We start from the raw sequence: 27,397 nt of genomic DNA on the forward strand, positions 1-27,397 counted from the left end.
GCCTTTCTCTAAAGAGGGAAGTCACCTTCTTCATCTGAGATCGCGTACTGTATTTCATTTTAACTAGAAAGAACATTATCCATTCAATAAATATGATTTATATGTTCAAATCTTTTGGATTTATTTACACTTTTTTGTACACGCAATTATTTAGTTTTAATGAAGCTGTATTCGTTTAACTCCCCTTTAACCCGTACGAAGTGGAAGATTCTGCGGGATGTTTTGGAAGTAGTAAACAGGTTTGGCAGAAGCGGACTGGGATGCTTTTCTCAGTCAAATGGAAAGAGTAATCTGGATGCAGTTGCAGTAGTGCAGAGTATGGACTGGCATCAGGTAGAGCTAAACCCCCAAGTGGTACACGCTGTTAAGAGAGGTACGTATATACATGTGTATATATGTGTATTTACACCATGGACTTGTACTGTACCGGTATATGGGATTTTACAGTTTGAAATGCAGAAATACAGTTTGCTAATCAATTGATGTAATACGTGTGTTTGTTTGACAGTGATTCAGCACACTTTCACGTAGTGTTTGTTTTCCCATGCGTGTTTATTACATTTCAAATGGCTATATTAACCCTTATTTCTCGCTGTTGTTTCTAGCAAATGTGAAAACATTCCGGGAGGTTTTGAGTCTGTCTGGTCCCGACTTGCAGAGACTGGCCAAGCTGTCTCACGCTGATGTGCATCACCTGCAGAAATACACAGATGTTGATGACTTTACAGTACGTTACTTTTTCTCGGCATGACCCACAGCCTGCTGTTACTGTGGTAAAATTGCATTCGGTTTTGTCAGCGCTGTAGCTGTATCGGGGGAGAATGCGCCTTTCTGGACCAGCGCCAGAAGCTGAGTCTGGGCTGCCCTGTAATGGACTCTTAGTTGAGGGGGGGCATCCCCCTGCTGGGTATCGTAGAGATATCTGGGGAGAGATCAGCCGGCAAGACCCAGATCTGCTTGCAGCTCTGCTTGTCAGCGCAGTACCCCCGGAAATACGCAGGTATGCGTAAAGCAAACACGTCATTCAAAAACATATAGATAAAATAGGTTTTACATTTGAATATGATTTCAGACTTCCATTCTGGCGACTGCAAATGTGTTTATTATTATTATTATTATTATTATTATTATTATTATTATTGCTATACAATGGGAGTCTTATTTCCAGTCTTATAGTCTTATAGTTGTTGCATCCCTACACTGGAAATCCAAAGTTTTACTAGTATGCTGTGTATTTGAACAGTGCTGTGAAACTGTATTACACATTTAAAGTACTAGTGCAAGAGCAGACTGACTGCTGAGAGCTGTTTTCTGTCTGCAGGGGCTGTCTACATCTGCACAGAAGATACTTTCCCAACCAAGCGTTTACAGCAGATGAGCAGTCTACAGCACAAGCTCAGGCCGGAGGTCCCAGCTGATGTTCTTAAGAGCATAACATTTTGCAACAACATCTGTGTCGAACATGCAGGAGACGTGGTTGGTAACTTTGGCTTTGTGCTGTCTGCTATTTCATAATGTGGTTGGTAACTTTGGCTTTGTGCTTTCATAACGTGGTTGGTAACTTTGGCTTTGTGCTGTCTGCTATTTCATAATGTTTTTTTTTGGTTAAGGACTGTACAACAAAGACAAACTGTCACCGCCAGTAGATCAATATTTAATTATTTGTAGGTCTCTTGTATGGAAAGGTAAGAGTTGCTTGTCTGGGGTGCGTTCACAGGCATGGAAATAAGACTCCTATTGCATAGCAGTTTTGCCCATTCCAGGTTTTATTACGAGCTTTATTAGCCAGTGTATAGGTAACAAGATCCATTATGTCTTATTAAAACCAGGAATGGATCAAACTGCTATGCAAGGGGAGTCTTATTTCCATCCCTGCATACATATTGCCAGTTAAAATACTAGAACAGGTGCATGAGGTTTGACTAGCTGTAGATCTGCAGGGGTATCCCAGTCAAGACAGGAGGAAACCGTGACATAGAGAAAGCTCTCAGTGTCTGCATTTAATCTATAGAAGATCATCAGGAGTGGTGACAGGATGCACTTGCCTTTAATCTCCCAAGGGTTAGGGAGGAAAACTGTCTGGGGTTAGTTCACCTCGCTTCAGTGCCCTCCTACTGGTCATGAGTCCAGACAGAGACTCCAGGGTCTCTCAGCTTTGTAACAGCCATTGTTTAGGTTATGCTGCTGAAAAGAGGCAATTAGCTTGACGACAGGAACAGAGATCATTGATTGATGTTTATGGGGGCTTGCAGGACACACAGCCACTATCTAAACAGTGGAAGATTTAAAGGTATACATTTTAGAAAAGTACTCCATTTGTAAGAGAATGAGATTTACATTAAGGTGCAGACTCTATGAGATTTTTTTTTTTTTTTCCCACCCCCTCGTTGTTGCAGGACTCGCTGAATGTCTGCATCTCGAAGCGGGTTCCAATCCTGTTCTCCAGAGGACTGGTGCGCCTGGTCGTGGTTGATTCTATAGCAGCTCTGTTCCGCTGTGAGTTTGAAGCCAAGGACGCACTCCTGAGAGCCAAGCATCTGTTAGCATTCAGAGCCACCCTTCACAGCCTGAGCCACAGATTCAAGACACCCATTCTGTGTTAATCAGGTAGTGTCCTGTATAGAAAATGTCGCAAAGACACATTTTATGTGTGTCTTTTAATTAATTCATTAATTAATTAATGAATTGACTTGTTTGTTTTTAGGTTGCAGATGCAGTCAATGAGTCTAATTTGGCACAGAGCAATTTTGGGTGAGTATGTTCTCTTTGTAAGCTGGCTACTGTGCTTTTGCAATCAAAACCGTCCCTGTTGATTGCGCTGTAATACCCCAGTTATGATTGTATTGTTCAAATGCATTTTAAATGCATCTGATGGCCTTTTAATGGGCTGGTGCTGTCTCCTTTCCAGCACCTGATAATGCTGATGAAGGAGATGGTGGTAATTTTGTGCAGCTGTGAGTGGCAAATGAGATTATTTTGTCTTGGTGCAGTGGAGCAAAGCACACATATTCCCTCGTAGGAATCCTTAAGATTGCCCTTCACATAACCTGTGAATGAATAGGAAAGATACTACCTAGAAATAAACGCTGACCATTGCTGGTTACTCAGGCTTAAAGTGACCCTGTTGTGGGACAGCAGTGGCTCTTGTCAAAAGCCTCCATGGTTATTTTTAGAAGCATAACTCTGCCAGTGACTTGGGTGCCCTAATGCATGAGCTATGCACACTTTTTATTGATGTGCATTCTAGTTTGTGTTAGAGAGGGCAGCTGTCTTTTGCATCTCAGTTCTATTTCATGAACATGCTACCTGGAATATGCATGCAAAAGTGAAGTTTATTAATGTGAAAATACTGCACATCTTACTGTTGTGAGTTCTAAGTCTTAGATGGAGAGGGTAAGCCAGTCTATGCTGCTTTATGCCAAAATCAGGCTGCACAGACAGGCAGACCCCGGCAGAGCTTCCAGTTCTGTAGGTGTCTCAAGGCGTTCTACGAGGAGCATGAATACATTTTAATTCTTTGTCCCTAAAAATGTGCTGTTTAACTATGGAGTGAAATCTACAATTATTCTAGCATGTTAAACAACGTTCCAAAATCAAGCAACACTAATATTGTTCGCATTGTAATTTTAGATTGAATTCTTGTTTTTTTTTTTTAAATTGATTTTTTTTTTTTTTTTTTAATAACCACAATGGTATTGAAATAATTATTTTATCCAAACTAAATAAATAAGACCATTTGACCTACAGCATAGTCATGGTTGTGTACCACTAAGCAGGAAGTATTTTGGATCTGTAGCATATCTTTAGTTGTATTTAAAAAAATATATATTTCCCAAATTAAAAGAAAAAAGAACCAAAAGTAGAATATGCAGTTTAAAAAAGGGCAGCAGGGATACAGAATACTACAGTAAGCATTCAGTGTCTTTTTAAAATTTATTTTGATATTTCCTTTGTACATTTGCAACATAAATACTTCAACACAGTTCAAACAATGTAACCAGAACACCTTTCTAAACATATACACTTAAGTTTTCAGAAAGCTTGAAGATGTGTTCCAGAATTGCACATGCTGTCTACATTGCACAGCACATGCAATGCCAGTTCAATAAGAATTAAAGTGCACATAAACAGCAAACACTTCATGTTAAGTGGGATCAGCCACACAGTTCTGTAAAACAAGCAGTTCAATAACCTTTTGCTTGGTTATTTCATGCATCTCACTACTTACCGTGAGCAAGAAACCGTTCTGATGAACACTAAATGTTTAGATTTTTAGTGCATTCATTTTCTGTATGCTAACTGTAAAAAAAAAAATATATATATGCTACTGTAAATGCCTTTTTAAATTTGAATTGGTAATTCTGTTATCCATTAAAAGGTATTAGCAAGTAATGCAATGACTAAAAATATACTGTTAAAAACTGGACCTTCTGTTAAGCAGTCAAAGAATGATAGTTGGTGGTTAGTGGTAATTCAGTAACCTGTTTTCTGAAGAAGTGGTTAAGGATCATCATAGCAACACCCAGACAAAAACCTCAACGTGATCACATTGTCTTCAGGCAGACATGTACACTACTGTTGCATTTTCCTTATGGGTAATGTATTGATACTTTTTATTTTTTTTTTGTAAATCATTTTATACTTTTCAGCTTTTCATCAACGGATGACTGCAGACTCAGTATCTGTTGTGTAGGAACATTCATTGACCTTTAGTCTGTTTGTATACTGCTTCTACCCAGAACTTATTCCTCCTGTTCTTTACACCACTAATGTAAGGAAACATATAACCAATGTAAACATCATAAGGAGATGTTCATCATTATCCAGCATTTCATTCCTACTTCCCCACCCCATTGTCAACATTCATTGTCTCCTGTCTTCTTTTTTAATGATTCAAATTAGTAAATGTATAGTGATGAATGCCTGGGCTTTGCACTCAGAAGTGTATCAGCACCTTGGTTTACTACAATATATTCTGTTCAGACTCCCTGGGTTTTTAAATCCTACCTTTGATTAAGTTTCACTTTTTAAAAATAGCATAGCCCAAGCTTCTCAGTTTTCTTTGGAGTTCTAGAAACCCAAGCAGATTGCTACGATGAGCCAATACACCCCATTGACACTGAATAATAGTGCTGTTAGTGTGGCTGCTGCCCTCAACCGGTCCTCTAGGTTTGAGTTTGCCCTGTTTGCCTGGGTTTCCCTGTTATCTGCTGTGCTATGCTTCCCTGGTAGAGTTTAGAAGAGCTTGTCAACCCCACAGTTCATGCTTCCCATCTCCGAAGTGTATTTAGTTCATCTTTGCGCAATCCACAAAGAATTATGGGCAATGGATTATAAATACACTCATGAAACCTGAATAAGTATTCTATGTGTCACTTATAATGCACCTTACAGCTAGTTCTTGTGCTAATAAACGTCAATTAAAATATCCCTAAGCTTGTTTTTACATTGAAATCCATGGTGGGAACTGCATTCAGCCTTATGATGAGGGTGAATCCCAGCCACTACAATATCAAGTTCACCTCTGCTATGTGAACTCGCTGCATCAGAATACAGGCAGCTCCCTTGCAGTTAAGCCCACTGCAAAAAACATGACTGTTTACATTTCTGAGACAGCCAAATAATAAGATCAGAATACAGACACCATTTAAAAGCAAATCCAAATCATTATGTAACAGCTAGTACAATAGAGACCTCCCCAATGCTAAAGATGTTACATAAATAGTAAGGCTTGATATAGTGTCCTTGTACAGTATATAGTTATGTAATAATATTCATCTTCCATACTAACTTTGGAGAATTTGAGAAGGTTGTGATATCTCTTAGCATTATAACACGGCTTTACTATAACAATCCAACTCTAGGAAGGGCTTACATTTCTAACCACACTGGATTAAGGTTTTATTGCTAAATATTTATTACCACTGATGGTTCTTTTAACAGTTACTCCTTAATAGCATTTCACAGCTATTAATGAAACCATTGCAAATCTTTTTTAATGCTGTAAATTTCCTATAGGTCTAACTATTCAGAAGGATAATACCAATCAATAGTATGGAAATAGAACATTATTGCAGGCCATTATTTAAATGAGGTAACTGGCAGACTCCCTGCGATACAAAAGGCACCCTCAACCATTAGCAGCGTCATAATTGTTAGCTATAATGCTAAAGAACTACCTCTAGATACAGAACCAGAGAATCATAGGCAAGGACAAATATCCTTAAAGCAACAGTGACGCCTATTCAGAGTTGTACAAAACTAGGACTAAAAAGTAAACAGCACTGAAATGAAGCCTACCTTTAGTTACTTATCCTTACAAACAGCAACAAGCTAAACACTAAAAAAATACATAGGATGGTTTCAAAGACCCCCAGTCTGTACTAATCTTGGACTGCATATCGGCACAAGATAAGGAAATCCAATATGCGTGTCTGTGAAACCAGCCTAGAAGCTAAAATGCTAACCAGTTATCTAGTAGCAATATGTTATAGTTTTAAAACAACGCTGTAAAAAAAAAGTACAATTTTCAATTTTTTTTTGTTTTCAATGTACTTAAAATAATAAATTAATAAAAAGAAGAAAAACACAGAAGCTGATCATTTTAACAGTCGATTGAGTAGAGTGGAACTGGGGTGGCAGGATAACCCCAAATAAACAGTGCGCTGCCCTTACTTGTGGATTCAAAACTGGTGAGGATGGTACACAGTCACAACTATGCATGCAACTAACCCTGACCTGGACACTCAAATAAAAGAATACAAACATAAAACCATTTTTTGTACAGTGATACGCATTAGAAAATAACAGGATCCTATAGAGACGGATGCCTTGTCATACTGTATGTTAAATGAGCAGTCCTCTACCAACAGCATCTAACATCTCTATTTGTATTGTTACAAACAAGAACAGCTGCTTCTATTTAAACATAGCTAGCAGTTTATTTTGTTTGCAATGATCCAGCTTTGTTAAGCATGATAGCTGCAGTTGTTCTCAAACAGACACAGATTTATATAAAAAGAACACCCAATTACACCGCTGCACTTTATCGGCTAGTTTCACAGACCTGAACTAGCGCTATTCTACCTTGCATAAGGTAACTTTAGGAAGGTTAGAACGGACTCTGTGAAATCAGCAGCATACATTATAATAGCCGACACATATGTTTCCTTCGTATAATAAAAATAGCTTTGTAACAATACATTTGAACACATATATTTGGATACAAGATCAGTTACTGGGGATTATCAGCTAGGCAAGACATTGAGAGTTAATAGAGCCAAATGACCAGTAGTAGCCACCGAATCGTTTCTTTCATCATTTCAGTGCATGTCACCATTGTTAACAATTGCTTAGGTTTAAAAAAAAACAACAACAACAAGAAAAAACCAATAGACCAGAAGCAGAAAGCCAGCACTGCTAACATCAGCCTTACAAATCTACACAGCACTAGCACATACAACTCCTGAGTCTCTTATGCTGTTTTAAATTGCAGATATACACTGTAGATTTGGACTGGTGTAAGTGTTTTGTGCTCCTTTTCAATTTGGTTCCTTCAGGAAAAAGAAAAAAAAGGATATTGTCATTAGAAATGCTAGGATATGAACAAACCACTGCCCGTAACCAGCAAAATGATTGCTGTCAAAGTGCAATGAAAGACATAGTTACAGTATACCTCGGCCAACTACTTATAGATATATATATATAGAAAATCTAATTCCACAAGTCACCGTTAGATCTTTTTATTTTTTAATGACTTTAAAATTGCAGTCCCATTGCAGGTGGTGATCTCTGGATTCAATGTCTTCCCGCTGTTTCTGAAGTTTCATGGGAAAAGTCTCCATTCCATCCAGATCCCAGATTCTGCGAGTCCAGGGTCCTCACTGCGCCAGGTCAGTATGGCTGGCACTCAGACCTCGGGAGTCAGTCAGACTATTATTTCGTTCCTGTGTGCCAGAAAAACATGGAAAAAAGGTTTCAATGTGATTACAGTGTAATATAATACAATAGGCAACTGCTATATACATAAGCCCAAATAATGCCCTGGCAGGTTATACACTAATTGAATTGATTGCATCAAAGATAATATCAGTTCTAACACAGAAGTTCCTTGCTTAGTAACCTGTGGTATATTAATTGTTTACATGCATTACTGTTACTTCATCCGTCATGTCAGTAAGATTGGAAAGAACATTATTGGATAAGACTAACTGAGCTCAAACAGCCAGGTGTTTAAAACGTGTTCCATTTAAATCCACGCAGCCGTGTTCTTGTTTGAGCTGAGCAGAGAAGACTCCATCATGCGGCTCTTAAGATGACAGTTTAATAAAAAATTAACATGCTTTGCTAAGCACTCCCCATTTGCTGCCAGAATGTGACCTATGCTGCAGATTTTTGTATCATACACACCTTTACAGATTTTTGTATTCCCAAACATGCGATTAAATGGAAATGTATCTGCTCACTGAAATTTAGATTTCAAATAAAGGAGATGGCACTGTTGTATTGTATGCTTGCCTTGTTCTAGCATGTAAAATGTGATGTACATTATAAGTTCATATGTTGTGTTTTTTTAAATAAAAGATGTCATCTCTTGCACTGTGTGAAATTATATCTAACAATGAGATACACAACGCATTAGCTTTTATAACTCTTTAAACATAAAAAGTGGTTTTGTTTTGACAAATCATAACAGCGATTGGTTGACTTCTTATACGTGGTTTATAATACCCAGCACAATACCAAATTGCATAAACAAATATAGGAATGAATTCATAAATAATTACAAAGGGTGTGATGGAATCTAAAAATGTCTCTATATGGAGACACAGTGACACCCCATGACCATTTTCTATTTATGTATTTTTTGTTTTTTTAAAAAGGTGTAACTCCTAAGGTGTTAATCCATTTCCCAGCCCTTAGTTCAATTCAGTTCCAGTGGTTTAGTGTACAAATGGTTACACACACAGTACTGCCACAATTACTGGACTCATCTTTAGAAACAAGCAGTAATACTAAAGCTGTGTTATTAACCCATTAAGTGCCACTGTCCTCATTTGAGGACACGCTACTTTATAATTTTCTGGAGCATTTTTAACTGGCATTTACCTGTTATTTAAATTTTCTTTTTAATTGTACTGTTATTGTAACTTACTTTAATTTAGAATTAGAATGTATCAAATTTAAATTTGGAACTTAATGATTAACTCAGAACTACTCAAAGTGTGGGTGCCAAGTTGACTATTGAATGTTAAACGACATTTTATTAATATCCCACAGGTTACACAGTAATGAATGTATTAGTAAACACAAAAGCACAGTTAGTTTGTGTGATTCCTATACCATTAGTGACTCATTAGTGACCACAATGAAAGTATTGTTAAGGTTTAATGGATTGTTGACTATCCTAGTACACAGTTTGTAAGGCATGCATTAGGCATTGTTGAATATAATGGCAAATTACAGAATAACTGTTTTATTCACAAAATGGAGTCAACAGAATTAGGAATGCAAATTACAATTACTTATTTAATGATTCTTATACATTTCCGAGCAAGTCTTATGCAACAGGCCCTTTGCAATAAAGTTAAGTTATTGGATTTAATATTTCAAATTCACAATGTTACAGAACTAATTACAAATGAATCGCGGCACTCCTCAAACAAGGGGATCATTTATAAACAGTAGCTGGGAATAAAGTAGTTAAATGGAAACTATAGAACAGTAGTGCACAATTCGATCCTGGAGGGCCGGTGTCCCTGCAGGTTTTTATACCAGCTGCACCCTAAAGTACTTTATTGGACCTTGTTAGAAGCTTAATTGGTCCAATTAACTAATTTAGGGTATGGTTACAACAAAAACCAGGAGGGACATCGGCCCCCCATGACTTGAGTTGTGTACCACTGCTATAGAAAGTGTATAGAACTACAGGATGGGTCCATTTAGAATTATGCCACCCCTAGTCAGAATACAGAGCTATTGTAATAAAGGAAATGAAACGTAAACATGTACATTACCGTTATTAACTAGCAGTAATCCTTATTTAATTACATTTAGGTTAATAACAGATGCTGAATATAGATATACTATATATATATATATATATATATATATATCTATATATATATATCTATTATATATCTATAATATATATACTGATATTTGCTTCACAAAAAGCGCTCTTCATGCACCTAAATATCTGTCCTTATCAATCCAATAACTCAACTTTAGGGTAAAAACCTGCAACCACTATCCTCTCCACAAACATTTCAAGGGTAGCCTGCTGCAGAATTGTCTTACATACCCAAGTTAAATTTAGATTATCCAGTTACAGTTATTGCTGTCTGAGAAATACGATATTCAATACAAGAACCAATTTTCCTGTAGAGAACACAAACCCTAATAAAACCTGAACTAGACCCCTGGTTATCAAAGCGGTTTATACTTTGAGGTTCAATTTGCACTTATTGTAAAAGGAAAACAGAACAGGAATTGTACCTAACTGGTAGGTAATAATGTTGGAGGACTTTTTGGGTTGTTTCCCCACTAGCGTGGTCCTATTAACAGTTGTATTTTTATTTAATAAAAATGGTTCAAATTGCACAAAAAAAAAAGTTTTGTTAATAATAATAATAATAATAATAATAATAATAATAATAATAATAATAATAATATGCCTTTGGATGGAAATCATAGCTGCTGGTCATTTCAGTTGTATCATTTTAGAACTAGGTCATCCCTGTGCATCTTAACTTCAGATTAGTCTCTCAGAAACAGCAGTAACTGGTAGGTATGCAACAAATATAATTGTTCAACAGTTGGACAGGTGTTGGAAATCTCCAATGCAGACCATTATAATGATGTCTAAGAATAAAGGATAAATCAGAGAGCTCCTTACTTGAAAAGATTCTTCTGTAGCCTTGTCACCCGTGTTAAGAACATTCAAAGAACTGGCACGCTTCATGCTGCAACCAGGACAATGACATGCAAGGATAAACCAATCAGAATCTCGGCAAACTAAATGACTGTAGTCAACACAAGCACATCACCACTGCTTTGCACAGTATGCTACTGTACACCCTCCGGCCACAGCACATATAGAAACACTGCTGGTGGATTGCTTTACAGGGTTAACCAGGTTAGTATAGATTGCACAATCAGTAGAAAACACTCATATTAGTAAACCTTTTCAGTTATTTTTCCATTGTCTGCGATATAGCAAGTTAGGAAGTGGGTTGGTGCCTTCTAAAATGACTTGACTACATCTTTAAAAAGTTTGCAGAGTTTATTAAGGGTTACTAATATATACATGTAATAAACAGATTCTGTTACACTTTAGCACAGATTTAATGTGATTAGTGTGTTATAAGACAGAATCGATTATGCCAGGTTACTGTGTTTAATAAACAAAGCCGCCTTCTAAAGATGAGAAACTAAATTGTGGGTTGTTTTGCAAGATGTTACTTATTTCCAGCTGTATTTATACTGTGTATGTGAACTGGTCCCAACTTGAAGTTGAAATCTACATTTTCAAGTTGTTTGATGGCTCGCTTGGACAGTTCTGCAGCGCACATGTATGCTTCTTTCATTTAGGTTTTGATATATTCTCTCCCCAGTCTTGCTTGAAGTGAAATGACATCCCCTTTGCCCTGTGTCAGCATCACTTTTATTTCACACCTGAGATTAACGCCTGTGTGCCCTTTGATTACTGCATTAATGCACAGCTTGCACGTTGTAATGATGCACAGTACCAGTAATGCTGTACAGTAAGTTCCAGGAATTAAATGTAAGAACTCATCATTATATCTTATTAGATTTGTAGTAGGCAATTCTGATTGTATGGTAGTTTAATCATAACTCTTAACCTGACCAAAACAAGGCTCTCACATGCAATAGTGTGGATGCATGAAAGAATAGAAGAGAGCTTTACTTGAATTTGGTAAAATGCATTATTGGAAAGTGTTTGCCTATCCAGAGCACATCAGTTTCTAGGTTTGCTAAAGTGCTTAACAGGCCCCTTATCATATAAACCAGTCCCACCGTTCTTGTTTGTAATCTGCTGTACAATTGATAAACTATACTACTGCCGACTAGGAATCACAGAAAGCTTAAATCCTCTAATGAAATAATGGGTTTAGTTTTATTTACCCCATTAAGGTGTTTTACTGAAGAAAGGCTCGTGGTCTTGAAGTATTTTTCAAGCCACAAAAGTAAATTACTTGGATTCAACTGTTTTCTTTATGTCATGAACAAAAATAATTTTCATTCTTCCATTGTTACAACTATCAAACCCCTTCCAGAAGAGAGCTGAGTGAATGAGCAGTACACGTGCATCCTGTGCTGCACATCGCTGTGTGCTCCCTTTTGAAATGGGCCCCCAGTCAGCCTGTGGGTTAATGTAACTCCGGGGGGGGTTGAGCCTCTTTCACAATGCACTGTGAACCCCATGCCGATTTGTATGACGAAGTCATCAGAGGAAGATCGACAGAAGTGGAGCAATAAGAAAAACAGAATTATTATTTTCCACTGTCACTAAAGACCCCAATTAGAGTAAGTTCTTATTACTGATCCATGCCTTGTTTAATGCATTGGCCACATGGATACAAAATTAGCAGCCATGAAGAAACATACAAAGTGGTTAGTAGAATTCCCCATTTTGTCCCTATGCTGGTAGTCAGCATAGGTTTATGGTAGCATGTAGCAAGTAGGTTAGTGGCAAACTGGGGAGATGCCCAGCCTCAGTGTGTTGACCACCAAACCAGCTTCATGCGCCTCTAGATTTTGTTTTGTACAGATTTAATATTACTGCACAGTTATGGAAACTAGCAGGATCCAACACTTTCAATTACAGTTTCAATTACAGACCCAAGGTTAACAAATATTCTATATCAATCAAATTGTTCTTATAACATTCATGGGTCATGGGTGGGCACTCAAGCCCTTTTACACTTTTGTTTAAAAATCAAAAAAGACAAAGAAATTAGAATTGCTTTGTAAAAAAAGATCAATCAATACTAAAATCAGTTTGATATTTCAAGCATGAAATGTCAAGAGATATGCTTACCAGGCTTTGCACAGATGTCATGGTAACCACATTTTAGTGCCCCCTGTGCCTTGAATATTGTGAAATTAAATCAGAAAGATAAAGTGGTGGTTCTTCTTACATTAAGGATTGATTTCATAAACCCATACCCTGCCTGCAGAGATAAGCCACAGCTAGATATTTTTTAAACCAATTTTACCGGACCACAGAATCCACCAGGACTGAATGAACTTAAGTTATCCCTGATTCCCCAAGTGCTGTAAAACATAAAAATCCAGCTGTGGTCTATCCGGACGGGGTACAAAGTTTAACAAATCAACTGCCTTTTACAAATAAAATGTAAAAGCATTTATATAATGCACATGCATGTCTTAATGGGGTAAAATAATGACATGGATATATAAATAAATCAAATAGATTGAAAGTTTTGGAAAGCAGACAGTGTTAAAATAGTCTAGCACAACCAAAAGACACAACCAGAACGAGTTAAAAGAATGGGATGACATGCAGTATTCATGCAACTGTTGTTGGAAGTAATTTATTGTGTTAAATAAGTAAAAAAAAAAAAAGTTACAATATATAGATATTAAAATAAGTGATTTTCATGCAGATCCAACATATACAAATCACCAACTCTCCAAAGACAAAATAAAAATATGGCATGAAAGTTTCAGAACCCAAAATAATAAAAATACAAAGAAAACTAAGCTAGAACATTTTGTAAAAAAAACAGCTGTTTTACACTTCACGTTGTCTTGCTCATAAGCTGCTGTCAAAGTTTGTACAACTGAAACAAACTCGTGAAAATGAACAATAGAAATGAGAATACAGACTTAAGTTTGTGGTGAAGAACCTTTTACCTAAAAACAATTCTAAAAGAAACAAAGTTTGTTCCAGAATGTTCTTTTACAGATGTTTTTATTCAAGTAATACTTCATAACAAACCATACAAAGACAAACTCAAAATGTAAACAGAGAACCCTTTGGAAACAAAACGGCAGTTTGTTTTATATATATATATATATATATATATATATATATATATATATATATATATATATATATATATATATATATATGCATTTTCTTTAGTAATAACCAGTTAAATGGGCTGCTGATCACAGCATTTTTGGTGTGAAACAGTTCAATACAAGTAAACGCAAAGCCACTTTATAACATTTTAGTCTTAGTTGGGGAGGCAACTCAGCATGCCTGGCAGATTTTTTGCAGTGGATTTGAAGCTTGAAATTATGAAATGCTTCAACTCAACACAACTTACTCTCCATGTTAACAAGGCTTATTTATTCAAAATCATTGCCATCTCACAGAACTGTGCTAGAATACTGTAACAGGTGACGAAGCCAAGTGTATTTAATACAGTCCATCGGGTCTGTTGGCAACTTAAGTGAGGCAGTTTCAATGTGCTCAAGTGTCAACTTGGCATACAGTGATTACTGTTATTAACAATGGTTAATACTTCAACTATAGGCATATATAAAACTGACACTACCCTGTTATCAACTAGTGCCCTGGATAACACTACTGGACAGTATGAAAACGGAAACAGACCTTAAATGGCTTTGTTAATACCTTGGTCAGCAGGTGGATAATGTACATGGTTAATACCTTGGGTCAGCAGGTGGATAATGTATCTGGTTTGTGGAACACTAGTCTTCAACTACACTGTGGACCTCCTTATTTGGCACCGGCTTAAAATGCAGCATTGAAGAATGTTGTACTTTTTCAAATGATCTTATTCCAGGACAAAAACACCAATTTGGCAGCATTTAATGGAAATCATAACAATTGTTATATATTATATATATATATATATATATATATATATATATATATATATATATATATATATATATATTTTATTTTGTTTTTTTTGTTTTGTGGTGTTGTTACAATGCAAAAAAAAAAAGTCATCAGTTTAATATCCTGTTTTCTGATGTGGCAGAACGGATTTCAAATAAACTGTCATTCATTTTTTAAAAATCAACAAAATAAAATCAGTAAGTACAGCATCTTGTATATCGAGTGAATAAAATATGCCCAAACCTTTACATTATTAACAGTTATTATTTCAATACACAATTTGAACAAAACTCTTTAAACCTGAACGGTATTAAGCAAAATAAGTACCTTTAGAGAGGGACATAACAGTAATTTGTGTGCCGTGCTGAAGGAAATCTTATTCCCATGCTAACACTGAGACCAGCACTGCATCTTCTATTACTGCAGCCCTGGGGTTTGATCAAAGGGTTTCCAATCACGCTATACTGAGTCTGAGCCATCAAGTCAAATTTGTGTCCTGTCTCAAGGCATTTGATTTTAAGGTGACAGGCCTACTCCAAACAGACTCTTACTTTAGCTGTGTCAGCAGTATGCAAATATTACACTAGAGACCCTCCCTCGATTAAAGCTTGAAGTAGTATTTTAATGGATCAGCCCTATGGATCAATTGAACAATGTGCATTGTCTTGGCAACAATGGACAGGCACCACTTGGCCAGTTCAAAAGCTAAACTGGGTTTCTTCAAGGTATACCAGCGATTTGCAGTAGCCGTCGTCAACGACCACGAGAACAAACCACAAAGGGAATGCAAGCTGCCATGCAGCACTAGCTACCAGCTAGGAAACAGATAATTACCCCGGGTTCTTTGGCTCAGTGTCCCGTGAACCTCCTCCTTTCAGCTTTCTAACCAGTTTTTCACTGCTGCGTCTAATCGAGGCACGCAGTTTGCTGAAGGAGCCGCTGCGTTTCAGGGATCCTGTGCCGTCCTGCAGAGAGATTGGATATGGGTAAATACACCACTACATTAACTGTGTCCCTTTTCAACACACAGTCTCTCCAAGAACCACTTTTCACAGGCGTGCCCTGGACTTCCTTGTAACAGGCCCTGATTACAAAATAAAATGAACCTTTAGCAGCAAAAAAGATATCTGAAAAGTTAATACTAAAAACTACGCCCTAAAAGGCCCACTGGCTGTTGGGTGCCAAAAGGGCTTTGTAGCAAAGCGTTTTAGGAAAGAGCAACCTTGAAAAGCAGATGAGGATTTGCCCCTTTCAGCTTTAACCTTGGGGGAGATCTGATGCATTTCCAAAAGTGCCCTTGGTGTAGGAAGACCGACGGGATTAACTGGCCTTCCTTGTGAATACACTCCACCAACAAGATATATAGATGCCAAGTTCAAGGTAAGCTGGTGTAAATCTTCAGGATCATTCTGTACATACTTTCAGTTTTCACTACTGGGGCTTTGTGTTATTTAGCTTTATTTCTAAGACAAAAGTGCTGTCTTTATATGTGGGGCTGCAAAAACAGAATAAGCAACCGTGATTAACTTTTTCACTTAGGATTCATTTTTATAAATCAGTGTAGCGCTCGGACATGTAAAAATCCACATCTTAATCTCTTAGGATATAATGTGGTAGCAAATTAGATTGAGTCACAACCATTTCATAACATCATGCAAATTCCAATGCCTCCTGTTCTTACAGGGTAACTACTGGTTTGTAACTGCACTGAAATGGCCTGTTCCCCTGCTTAACCATGTAATTACATCAGTTAACAGGATATTATTCAATGCCATCTCTATAGAATTACACACCTGTTATCCTGCATGAACAACAGGCGTTGGTAATTACCACGTTACTACAATGCATCGGCTATGCCTGCTGACCCCCTAATGAACACTGGACTCCATATTCTATTTGATCAACTGTTTTAAATTCATTGACATATCACCAACACGACACAGACTGAAAAACTTCAGTTCACGGTTGTATTGCTGAAGGGGCATGATCTTAAAAGTATGGACTTCAAAAGAGGTTAGCCTCTGCCTCTACAGTGATACATGGAAAGACAAGTACTGTATAAACAATGGGGAGGGGAGATCATCAAGCTAGGTTCCAAAATGAAAGCTGAAAACCCCACATTTTTGTGTTTGTGTTTATATGAGTAAGTGGTAGAAACGCACTTTTTTGTACCATAACTGCTTGATAACATGTAAGGGAGCAGTCAACAAGAGCTGGTAAATCTTTACTGAAGCACAAAGATTTACTGTAAGCAGGACTCAAAGGAAATAAGATCACACAAGCAGACCACAGACACAAGAACAGGTCAGTTAAGAGTGAGTTTTATTAGAAGTTAAGAAAAAAAGGACACAAATAAACAAGCCACAAGACATTTAAGAGATTAGTAGGAGAAGAGGATATTTTTCACAAGGCAGCTTTTTATAATTATTTTTATTTTGGAACTGTAATGAGTATTGTGAGACAGCTGTAATCACACATATTTAAAACTTGTTTGACAATGTACAGAATCAAACACTAACAGCACATATCCCTTGTCAAACAATGTATCTGTACAGGTTTAATATCATGCCATTTATATATCTGTTTTATTAGTTAATTTGTTATCACACCAAATAGCTAGTAAGATTACGAACCCTTTACTTATATTACACAGTAATCTATTGCAACAACTAGTTGTGAAATTGGTAGATTGCATGACCACACAATGCCTGGTACAGCTATATCTGGTCAGTGAAAGGAACTGCTGTTTTTAATAGTTAGTTATAATTATGGCAGAGCAACAGTCAACACAGAAGAATACAGGAATGACACAGCAGTCAGAACTGGAGACAGAAGTGAAAGCTTGAAGATGGTGTGCACCCTTCATGCAGATGACAGTTTAAGAATCACAAAAGGCATCTAGGACTGCCAGACGGGAACAAGAAGAGGGAGAGAGAGAAAAACAAAAAGAGAAGACAGTGAAACTGTTTACTCGCGTTCAACCGTTTTGTTTGACAGAAACAGTATATTCACAGAAGGTGAACCACAGCTAGTTGGGCTACAGTAAGGTAAGTGTCTTCACAGTGTATAGAGAAGAGGACACCTTGGATGCCTGCTCAGTAATAAACAGCATTTAAAGAGCAATGTGTTTCTATTATTGAAGAGATTCACTTTTTTCTATCACTTTCTTTTTCATTGACTGTGACTTTCAGGCTAGTGCTCATTTATGAGAAATTATTTCAGGTCACAAGTTTAAAGTATGTGTTATTCCCCCCCCCCCCCCTTCCAATTAAAAGCACAACAGGACATTTAAATATATCTTTAAAAAACAAAGCTATAAAATGAATGTAATAAAAGCAACAGAAGGGGCATGCAAAGAAAATGTATACTATCTCTATGCCTAGTGCAACTGAAATCCCTTTGCTAGTATCACATTGCAAGCAAAAAGTAACCAACTGCAAATTTCTCAAGGGCATGCCTGATTCCAATAAGCCATTTCTACAGTTGGTTTAGTTTTCAATGTATGTGGACCAACCCATACCGGATACTGAAAGAGCTAACAACCCACTGCTTTCTACACTGCAACTTTGCAAAAATGTTCTTAGACCACGATTTGAGGATCAAGTAATAAATGTATTAATACAACACATACATATGCAACTAAAATCGATTACAAAAGAGCTCCAAAAAAAGTACAAATAGGTCAAACGACATGATGCAGTAGGTTAATGAAGCAACAACCATCATGCAAAACAGAAGACTCATGGTGAAATACTGTTTGTCATTTTTGCAATATTTGAATCAAAGAAAAAAGGAACATCATCATTTGGACAAAGCAAAGCATGCTCAAGGGAGCACAGACAGGCATATTCAGGTGTACAGTACACAGTTCCAACACAGAGATAGCATACGCAAGGACGGCTTCTGCCTTGTTCATTACATCAGGATTGAGAGACGAGTCTTTAAAAGATGTGGATTGGATGTCAAGGCTGTTGCTAGGGAGCACAGTACTATTCTACTCTATGCCAGAGAGTGACTATGAACAGCATGGAGCTCTCCTGCACACTAACAACGGTTCAGCTGTAGTTGATGCACAAAATATATCTTACTGGTGTTATGTTTCAAGTTACTAAAAACTACAGGCAGATAAAGATTTCTAATGTTTAAAAGTATGTAACTGCTATTTGAACAGCAACAATCTCTCCTGCATATAAATTATGCTAAAATATTGAATTATAAAAGTGTCTTAAGTTCTGTGTACTATACTACATTAACAAGAAACAGTACTCATCTGAATTTAGTAGCAGAGAAGAGTTGCTGATGAATCATAAGACTACAACTATAAATGATGCTATTTGCTGGATTAGATAACCACACAAAATGTCCCTATACCTTTTAGAGCAAGTACTTAATACTGCAACACCAAGCAAAAAAGAATAAATGTATTAATTTTGTCTTCACCTGTATAGTAACATTTTGTTCAAGCTATTGCTAATGGAATCGAATCTATTTGTATGGAAATGACTACATGGATACATTCAGCCCAAAACATGTATAGGTAAAAGATTAATATAGCAGGACAAAAATGCACACAAGGGGAGGGGTTTAAGTGAAATGAGTACGTTAAGACATGTGAGATTTACTGGAGTTCGATTAAAAGGGCACATTGTATTATACCAGGACAGACCCAAAAAACAATATCCTCGCCATTCAATCCATGATATCTGTGGACTGCTGATGTAAATACGGACCAGCGTGTACATGGTTTCTATTGGTCTAATAATTCATCAGGTTCCGATAAATTGTATCGTAATAGTGGGGCATATCATGAACCATGATCAAAAGCACTGCACAGCTAATTGCAAATGGTTCTTGAATGATAAATAAATGGGATTTATATTTGGCATGACTACATTACCTTTTAACGTGAGACATATCATAATCTGCATAGTATCATGCATCATGCTCTTGGTGTACCGTTGCAGAGTATTCCTGACTATAGTTACTGCGGTTTATATTTGTAAGGGGCACCAGAATAATTCATGTACAGTTAAAAAGTGACATTTGCATCTGCTGCCATTCAGATCATTCAAATCAACCCCACTGCCAGTCCCTCTTCATCCACAGAAGTAGGATATGAACGGATAAAGGAGGATATTGTTTTTGCATACCCCAGTTTAAGTGGAGAGGGTAGGGATCTTTTCTCCCTGTTGTAGACAGGGAGAGGTAAAGTTGTGGACTGTGTACTGTACTTACCCCGTTCCACTCCACGCTCATACTCACTTCCTCCCCTCCGTCAGGCCCGCTCTCGTACTTGACCACGTCCATGGTGAGGCTCTCCCGGCTTCGCCTCTTCTCAATGCTCTCTGGGTCATTTAACACTTCAGCCACTCGCTGTTTGTGGGCATTATCAAGACCCTGAAGACCATCGACACACACACAGAGCTGTTAACTGCATGCGTCTATACCACTAGAACTACTAAATGACATTTACTATTTAAATTGATGTAAAATATACCTGTTACTGTAATCTATAGGCATAATCACACAAAATACTTCTGCATTTGAAGATAGCCTTTTACATAAACTGTGCAACAATGAGGACCATTTGCTTTAGGCAATAGGACAAACTAGTAAATTGGAGATTTTTTAAAAACACAGCCCTTCAAAAAAACTGTTCAAACTGACCACACTGTCACTTTGTTTAAAACTGCTGAATGCGCAGATTAGCAAAATTGATGTTTTTCTGGTTAACATTAAAACTAGGAAGCGGACAAAAAGGAGGGAAAGCAATACATAATAATACCCGTCCTGACACATCCTGCTGGGACTTGCCTGCTTTCGAGATCTCATCGCTGCCTCCTCCAACGTCTCGGCTGCCTCAAACTTGCCTTGACGTCTGTAAAGTGCCCCCAGGTTCTTCAGAGTGGTGGTCACAGTGGGACTGGTGCAGGGATTAATAAAGAGAAGAGAAGAACACAGAAAAGTGATATTAGAATTCACTTCACAGATTACACTTTGTTCTTGAAGTAGGATTCATGGTTGTAAACTTCTTTAACATAGCAGGGCTGTATACAGATCCAAAAAATTCAAAAGGCTGTTAAACTAAACTAATTATATATTTGTCTTTCGGTCAAGTTACTTCCTGTTGAAAGGGTTAAAACAAACGAGTAAATATACATTTGTAAACATGACTGACCTGTCCACCTTACAAGCTTTATACCAACCGCCATACTCCCCAAACAATGAGCCATCCTTCTGTTTGCCCTAAAGAGAACAAATGTACAAGGATCAACTTAAAAAGCTGAATTCTATCAAGCACACAAATTCCTCCCATTAGCGTAGAGTAACCCATATTGTATTCCTGGATTAAGATTATTTCTTACCTTGTATTCTTCTCTTTCTTCAGCATGCATCCAGATGGGTTTATTTTCATCTGAAAATAATAATAATAATCCAATTAGTTGTACATTCTTTGACTTCTCATTTACAATAAATTGATCAGTTTAGGCAATCAGGGCCAAAAGCTCAAACCATTTGTATAATTACTGTAACTAATACACAGGCACATTTCTTCAAACTTTCTTTCATATTGAGAAAAAAAAAATCATAATAAATTTAACTGCAGCGAAAATGTCAGAGTAAAAGACAACAGAAGGCAGTTGGTATTGGCTGAACTGTACTGTAACTGCAGTGGAGGCGACCTGTAACTACACTGTAACAGCAATGTGTCTGATCAATACTTCGCTGTTCTTGCAGCAGATTAAAAGCACTTGTCAGGTTTGCTCCACTTCCAAGTCTGTTTCCTACAGAGACTGCTGAATCCTAGCCAATGATGCAGTGTGCCTGGGCTTCATTTCAATACAGAACAATGGAAATTACTGACAGTTTAAGAAAACAACATCTTACCATCTACTGATCCAAACTCCCTCTCGTGAGCTCTCGTGAGGATCTCTTTGTATAGCGTTTCTGCCTGCTTAAATTTGCCTTGCTTGAGGTAGCAAGAGGCCTGCAAAAGTAGAAGATGAAATACCAGAATGAATAAATCAGTAATTAAAAAGCAGAAGGGATGGGGGTTGGTATAAAAGTATTTAAACGCGTCTTGGATCTTGATTATTTTATACCACTGTTTGCACAATCTTGCAAAGGGATTAGGTGTCAGCAGTGCCGATCTTAGTCATCCAATACGATTAGCACTACTTTAATTAAACTTCACAGAGTGTGCAGCAGTGTGTGTGTGCATGTGCATGTGCGTGATCCAGTGAGGTCGTCCTCAAAGCAATGACACCATCAGCAAGTAAGTAACCTTTTCAGGTAGATACTCAACTCAGATCAACATATTGGACTTGCTTTGTTACAATAAAACGTGTACGAGAAAACGTCTTAAACTAATTTAAAGCACAGGGAGTTTCAGCCTGGTCTTGGCATCACTTACCAAGTTGTTCTTTGTTTTTGCCACGTTAGCATCATCCGGTCCTAACTTGGTCTGATAGATTTCTAGTGCACGCTGGTAGTAATACTCTACTTCCTCGTATTTGCCCTGGTTCTGGCATAGCAAAGCCAAGTTGTTCAGTTGCTTAGCAACATCCGGATGGTCTTTGCCTAGAACCTGAACAGAAAACACAGTTATTATAAAACGTTTGCATATAACCTTTCCACTCCAGCAGTTCTTGTTAAACCAGTTTCAACAGCAGCCATGACTAACCAATGCAACAGCATTTTATTTCAGAGCTAATCCTTATGTCAAAACTAGTAGAACAGGGTGTGGAAAACACTCCTTAAAATATAGAACCCAATGCTGTAAATATAATGGGGCCAGCAGTATCATGAAAAAGTAGATCACCATGATCTATGTCTAGAATAGGTCTACAAGCAAGCCATTAGGATACCATACTTCTCAGTAACTTACTCTCATCACAAGTTGGCTATTTGGTTCTCTAGATAATGACTTCTTGCTAGTTTCCTAATGTGATTTTATTTGTATTCCTTTCACAATAAACAAGAGCAATTCACTTCAAAACAGAGCCCTACGAATTATGTAGGAAATGCTTGCTAAAACATTACACCAAAACTACTACTGTGGATGAACTCCAAATGCATTTAACACATTACAAGAAATACAGTGCTCCAAGCAAATGGGTCTTGTCTAAATTCCTAAATAATTCTGAGCATGATCGAGCAGAAATGTGAGTCTTTAAAAGCAAGATTAACTGTTGCTGTTATAACGGTCAAGTGTGTTTTTATAAGAACGGATGGGGGGTGTTGCTCAATTACATCCTCAAAATGTAACCCTCTCTCAGCAGTAGAGGAAACTAACCCTACCAAAGCCACAGCTGCAGGGTTATTTAAACTGCAAGGTTTCTCTTTCTGCAAAAAAGAGATAACAGCAAGCGTTTCAAAAGGCTTTGCAAACTGTCAGCTCATTTTTAAAGCTCACATTTGATAACCTTCAACATCTTATCAAACTAAAATTCAAAAAGGCCAGAAACAAATCCATGACAAGTGGAAAGCAGTTCTGAACTCACAGCTAATAATAATTAAAAAAAAACACAATATTAATTGTAACTCTCTAAAAGTTAAAATGATTATAACCTTGTGATGAAACATTCTCTATAACACTTAATTAGCTTAGAATACAAAAATATATGAATTTTAACAATCTTGTAATTGGTAGAACAAGTTGGAATTTTGTTGCCATGGTATTTTCTTCTAATTTTCTCTGCTCCCAGCCTCTGATGCTTTAAAATGGACTTTAATATACAGCAGAGGCTGATGTAGAAATTAGAAGTCCTCTTAATTTACTAACCTACATGTCAACTTTTTAATCTTAAAAGAAATGGCTACCCACTTAGTTGGGGCCTACATTTCTTGGACATGCACACTTCAACAAAAAAATAAATAAACATTTTCATATACACACACACACACATTTAAACCTTCAGATCCTTAAATGCCAATGCCTGTCCATCTCAAAAGCCTACTGGTGCTCTGACCCCTCTCCACAATCACATTGCTGATAATCACAACCAGACCTAAAAAAGGACCTGTGCTGACTATTCTAAGAACTGCGTGAGTTTCTTCCTCAAGCACTGCAGCTGAGTAACCGATAGATCACCTGCCGAGCTCTTTCTTCATAGCCACCTTAATACTCCAGTATCCACTGGCGGCTACCTGCTAATTAGCAGATGACTTGCAAGTGTCATTTACACCCCGAGTACTCACATAGCAGGCAGTCACTGCCAGTCCCTACCGGTGCATTCTTCGCTAGAAAAATTACTGCCGTTACTATTCCAACTATACCTTGGAATCTGACCAGTGGCGGCCCATCTCAACAAACTCACCTTTTCTCGGATTTCCAAGGCCCTCTTGCACAGTGGCTCTGCTTCTTTGTACTTTCCTCTCTTCCCATAAAGCACTGCAAGGTTATTTAGAGTAGCTGCCACCTGTAAAGGGCACAAGACCATTCATTCAAGCACACTGAAGAACGCTGCTAATCATCCCTTGGATCAAATTCAATTTATAGAATTTAAAACAGCCAAATGAGCATAGAGCAAAGATAGAGCTCAATAAAAACAAGTAATCAAAAGTACAGATCACTCTGTAATGAAACAGTTTCAATTAGTTCTTAGAATATCAGCACAACGTATTCATAATAGATCAAAATTAAATTAATTCACATTATAAAAACAGAATCACACCAGCAGCAAGCTTCATTTTTCTTGATTAAAATTAAACATGTGTTTTTTTCAAATCACGGTTCAAGCTCTGTAGTTTTAAACCTGCATACCTTTGTGTACCTAGGGGAAAACTCCCTGTTGGAAAGCATACCTGTTGGGTTTAATATGATGGTCAGTAAGCAGATGGTCTTCAGAACAGTATAAAACACATGAAGCTCTAAAGTGTACCATTAGAGAGGAACTCACCGCTGGATGGTCTTTTCCTAATGTCTTCTCTCGAATAGACAAGGCATCGTTAAGCAAATTTGCAGCTTCTTTGTACTTGTTCTGATCCCTAAATGAAAAAATGCAAATAAGTATATCTCTACATACACACAGAGCTAAAAGGTACCAGACTTAAATACAGCCAGTGTTTAAATCAGTAAAAACAAGGGGACTATGACAAATCAAACATCTCTAAAAATAATTATTGTCCAACAAAGCAAGTAAAATAACCACATGGTTGATATGAAAATGGTGGCATTACTCAAATCCACCCCATTTATATCAATTGAATGCATTCCATTGTCATTTGAAATGGTGGTTTCCTTTCCAGCATTATTTATTTTATTTTTTAATAAAAATGTACATGTGTATATCAAGACAAGGCAAGCATATGAAGAAGATCCATTTGTGCTAATCTAGTGAACCCACGCTGACCTGTACACCAGGGCGAGGATATTGAGCATGGTGGCGACGTCGGGGTGATCATGCCCAGATGTTTTCTCCAGATCCTCGAGCGCCTGTTTGCACAGCGGCACGGCCACTTCATACCTGCCCTGAGAAGCATACTGAATGACCAGGTTGTGTAGCGTCCTCAATCTGGCAGGGATCTCATAGCCTCCCTGTTGCAATGCTGTTGCTGCACTGCTGTTGTGCTGCTGAACTACAAACAGAGAATACGAATAGAAAAATACATTACAAGAATACTAAAAAGTCTGCAATGCAGAGCTTAAATTTCCTTTTGTGCAATAACTTAACTGCAATGCTACTGAACTGTCATCTACTCTTACCCTCAGAGTGTACTCATTGTATATGGGCACATTAAGAAGACTAAAAGCAACTGCAATGTGTGGCTGATTAGAAAGGCATGTATTGCACAACATTTTTTAAATTTATGTCAGGTTTACAAAGCTGTCCTTTATTTAATGCAATTACTTTTGGGCAGACAGAAATGTACCACGATTATGGGTCTGCTTTAACAGGCTTAGCTGAAAATAAAAAAAAAAAAAGCGTGTGTATTTTTTACATTTTTTTTTTTTACAATGCTACATTGGATAATAAAGGGTCATTTTATGACACTTGGAATACAATTCTTCAGCAGTGTGTCAATTTAATCTCCATTTGTTTACTTGATAATTAACATCAGAGGAATTATAGTGGACGCCTAGTAATGGGAACTCTGCATAATTTGGCAGAGACTGAGCCTTATTCCAGAAAAACAAAACTGCATTTACTTCCTTGTCCTTGGTCATCCTCGTCATTGGGGAAGAGGTCGTCCAGTGGTTCTTTAGAGGAATCCGAGTCTTTGTCCTCCTGTGAGAGAATGCATGGTCAAAAAGACCTACCGAAATGTCTTCATAGGCAATGTGGGGAAGCTATAAAAAAGGCTAACAAGATACTCGGATACATTGTGAAAAGTGTTGAATTTAAATCAAGGGAAGTAATGTTAAAACTGTACAATGCACTTGTAAGACCTCTTGAATATTGTGTTCAGTTCTGGTCACCTCGCTATAAAAAAGATATTGCTGCTCTAGAAAGAGTGCAAAGAAGAGCGACCAGAATTATTCCGGGCTTAAAAGGCATGTCATATGCACAGGCTAAAAGAATTGAATCTGTTCAGTCCAAAGAAGACTACGTGGCGACCTAATTCAAGCATTCAAAATTCTAAAAGGTATTGACAGTGTCGAAAGGGACTTTTTCAGCCTGAAAAAAGAAACAAGGACCAGGGGTCACAAATGGAGTTTAGAAAAAGGGGCATTCCAGAAAATAGGAGACACTTTTTTACACAGAGAATTGTGAGGGTCTGGAATCAACTCCCCAGTAATGTTGTTGAAGCTGACACCCTGGGATCCTTCAAGAAGCTGCTTGATGAGATTCTGGGATCAATAAGCTACTAACAACCAAACGAGCAAGATGGGCCGAATGGCCTCCTCTCGTTTGTAAACTTTCTTATGTTCTTATGTTCTAAAGGATACAAAATCCTGCCTCCTGTTTTTTTTTTTGGGGGGGGGCTCACCCTGCCAGGGCATACATTAATTTATTCTGTTAACTACATAAAAATGCCAATTTTATCCCCTAGTTAGCAACTCCTTTGCTAAAACAGCACTTCTGCAAGCATCTCTGATAAACTTTGCTCCAGTACATTTAAAAGTGATCATTATAAGGATATGCAGACATCCACTGAATTCATGGTGCAGGGTTATAATTGAACGTGAAAGCAGTAATGAAAAACTAGTTTGGTCCACTTCATGGACATGAAAATGTTTGCTAAACTGGATAAGCCATCTATATCAGACAATTGAAACATCACCAATACTGGCAAGCCATGGATCAAACTTCACTTCACTAGGATTCTGTTCGTAGCAACCTTGCCATTAATCTAATATTAAATACTTCTTATAGCACATGTTATACTTAAATGTAACGGTCACTTGCAGGAGACAATGTTATTGGTTCAGGGATGAAAACCAATGGAAAATGATAATGCTAAGTTGTGCTGCACCAGTCTGTCTGTCAAATGAACACCATTGGTCTACTACAGTACTGTCAAGGCCTGATACAGTCCATAACAGTTTTTACAAAAACACGGTTCCCATTTCGTATTACTGCTACAGAT

The 27,397-nt window shown here is 37.5% G+C and overlaps 2 protein-coding genes across 6 annotated transcripts in view; one reads left to right on the forward strand and one right to left on the reverse strand.

The window, feature by feature from the left end:
• Positions 1-318: 318 nt before the first annotated feature.
• On the forward strand, positions 319-7,949 carry LOC121324306 (DNA repair protein XRCC3-like). The gene is made up of 7 exons (XM_041266013.1): positions 319-373; positions 606-727; positions 883-1,000; positions 1,322-1,476; positions 2,397-2,607; positions 2,705-2,751; positions 7,771-7,949. The coding sequence occupies exons 1-5, from the start codon at positions 319-321 to the stop codon at positions 2,601-2,603; spliced, it is 657 nt and encodes a 218-aa protein (XP_041121947.1). The 3' UTR covers positions 2,604-2,607; positions 2,705-2,751; positions 7,771-7,949.
• Positions 7,727-27,397, reverse strand: part of LOC121324385 (kinesin light chain 1-like) — a 31,448-nt gene continuing 11,777 nt past the window's right edge. Inside the window, exons 4-16 of one of the 5 annotated variants that reach the window (XM_041266154.1) lie at positions 26,016-26,094; positions 25,219-25,444; positions 24,766-24,853; positions 24,184-24,285; positions 22,278-22,451; positions 21,752-21,851; positions 21,229-21,278; positions 21,042-21,109; positions 20,678-20,786; positions 20,126-20,260; positions 15,698-15,828; positions 10,898-10,964; positions 7,727-7,946 (exon numbers count right to left, since the gene is read on the reverse strand). In XM_041266154.1, the coding sequence (XP_041122088.1) occupies positions 7,881-7,946; positions 10,898-10,964; positions 15,698-15,828; positions 20,126-20,260; positions 20,678-20,786; positions 21,042-21,109; positions 21,229-21,278; positions 21,752-21,851; positions 22,278-22,451; positions 24,184-24,285; positions 24,766-24,853; positions 25,219-25,444; positions 26,016-26,094 (1,395 nt within the window). In that variant the 3' untranslated portion in view covers positions 7,727-7,880. Of the gene's footprint in view, positions 7,947-10,897; positions 10,965-15,697; positions 15,829-17,168; positions 17,768-20,098; positions 20,261-20,677; positions 20,787-21,041; positions 21,110-21,228; positions 21,279-21,751; positions 21,852-22,277; positions 22,452-24,183; positions 24,286-24,765; positions 24,854-25,218; positions 25,445-26,015; positions 26,095-27,397 lie in introns of those variants that run through there. The other 4 variants (XM_041266153.1, XM_041266155.1, XM_041266158.1 and 1 more) reach the window with 4 other exon arrangements.

This window comes from Polyodon spathula, chromosome 12 (assembly GCF_017654505.1).
Source record: "Polyodon spathula isolate WHYD16114869_AA chromosome 12, ASM1765450v1, whole genome shotgun sequence".
Classification (NCBI taxonomy): Eukaryota; Metazoa; Chordata; class Actinopteri; order Acipenseriformes; family Polyodontidae; genus Polyodon; species Polyodon spathula.

Bases quoted from the DNA above. Each gene is read 5' to 3' on its own strand.
- LOC121324306 (XM_041266013.1), top strand. From the start codon at position 319: ATGGACTGGCATCAGGTAGAGCTAAACCCCCAAGTGGTACACGCTGTT. The intron at 374-605 runs GTACGTATATAC...TGTTGTTTCTAG, and splicing joins GGTACACGCTGTTAAGAGAG to CAAATGTGAAAACATTCCGG. The intron at 728-882 runs GTACGTTACTTT...ATGGACTCTTAG, and splicing joins CAGATGTTGATGACTTTACA to TTGAGGGGGGGCATCCCCCT.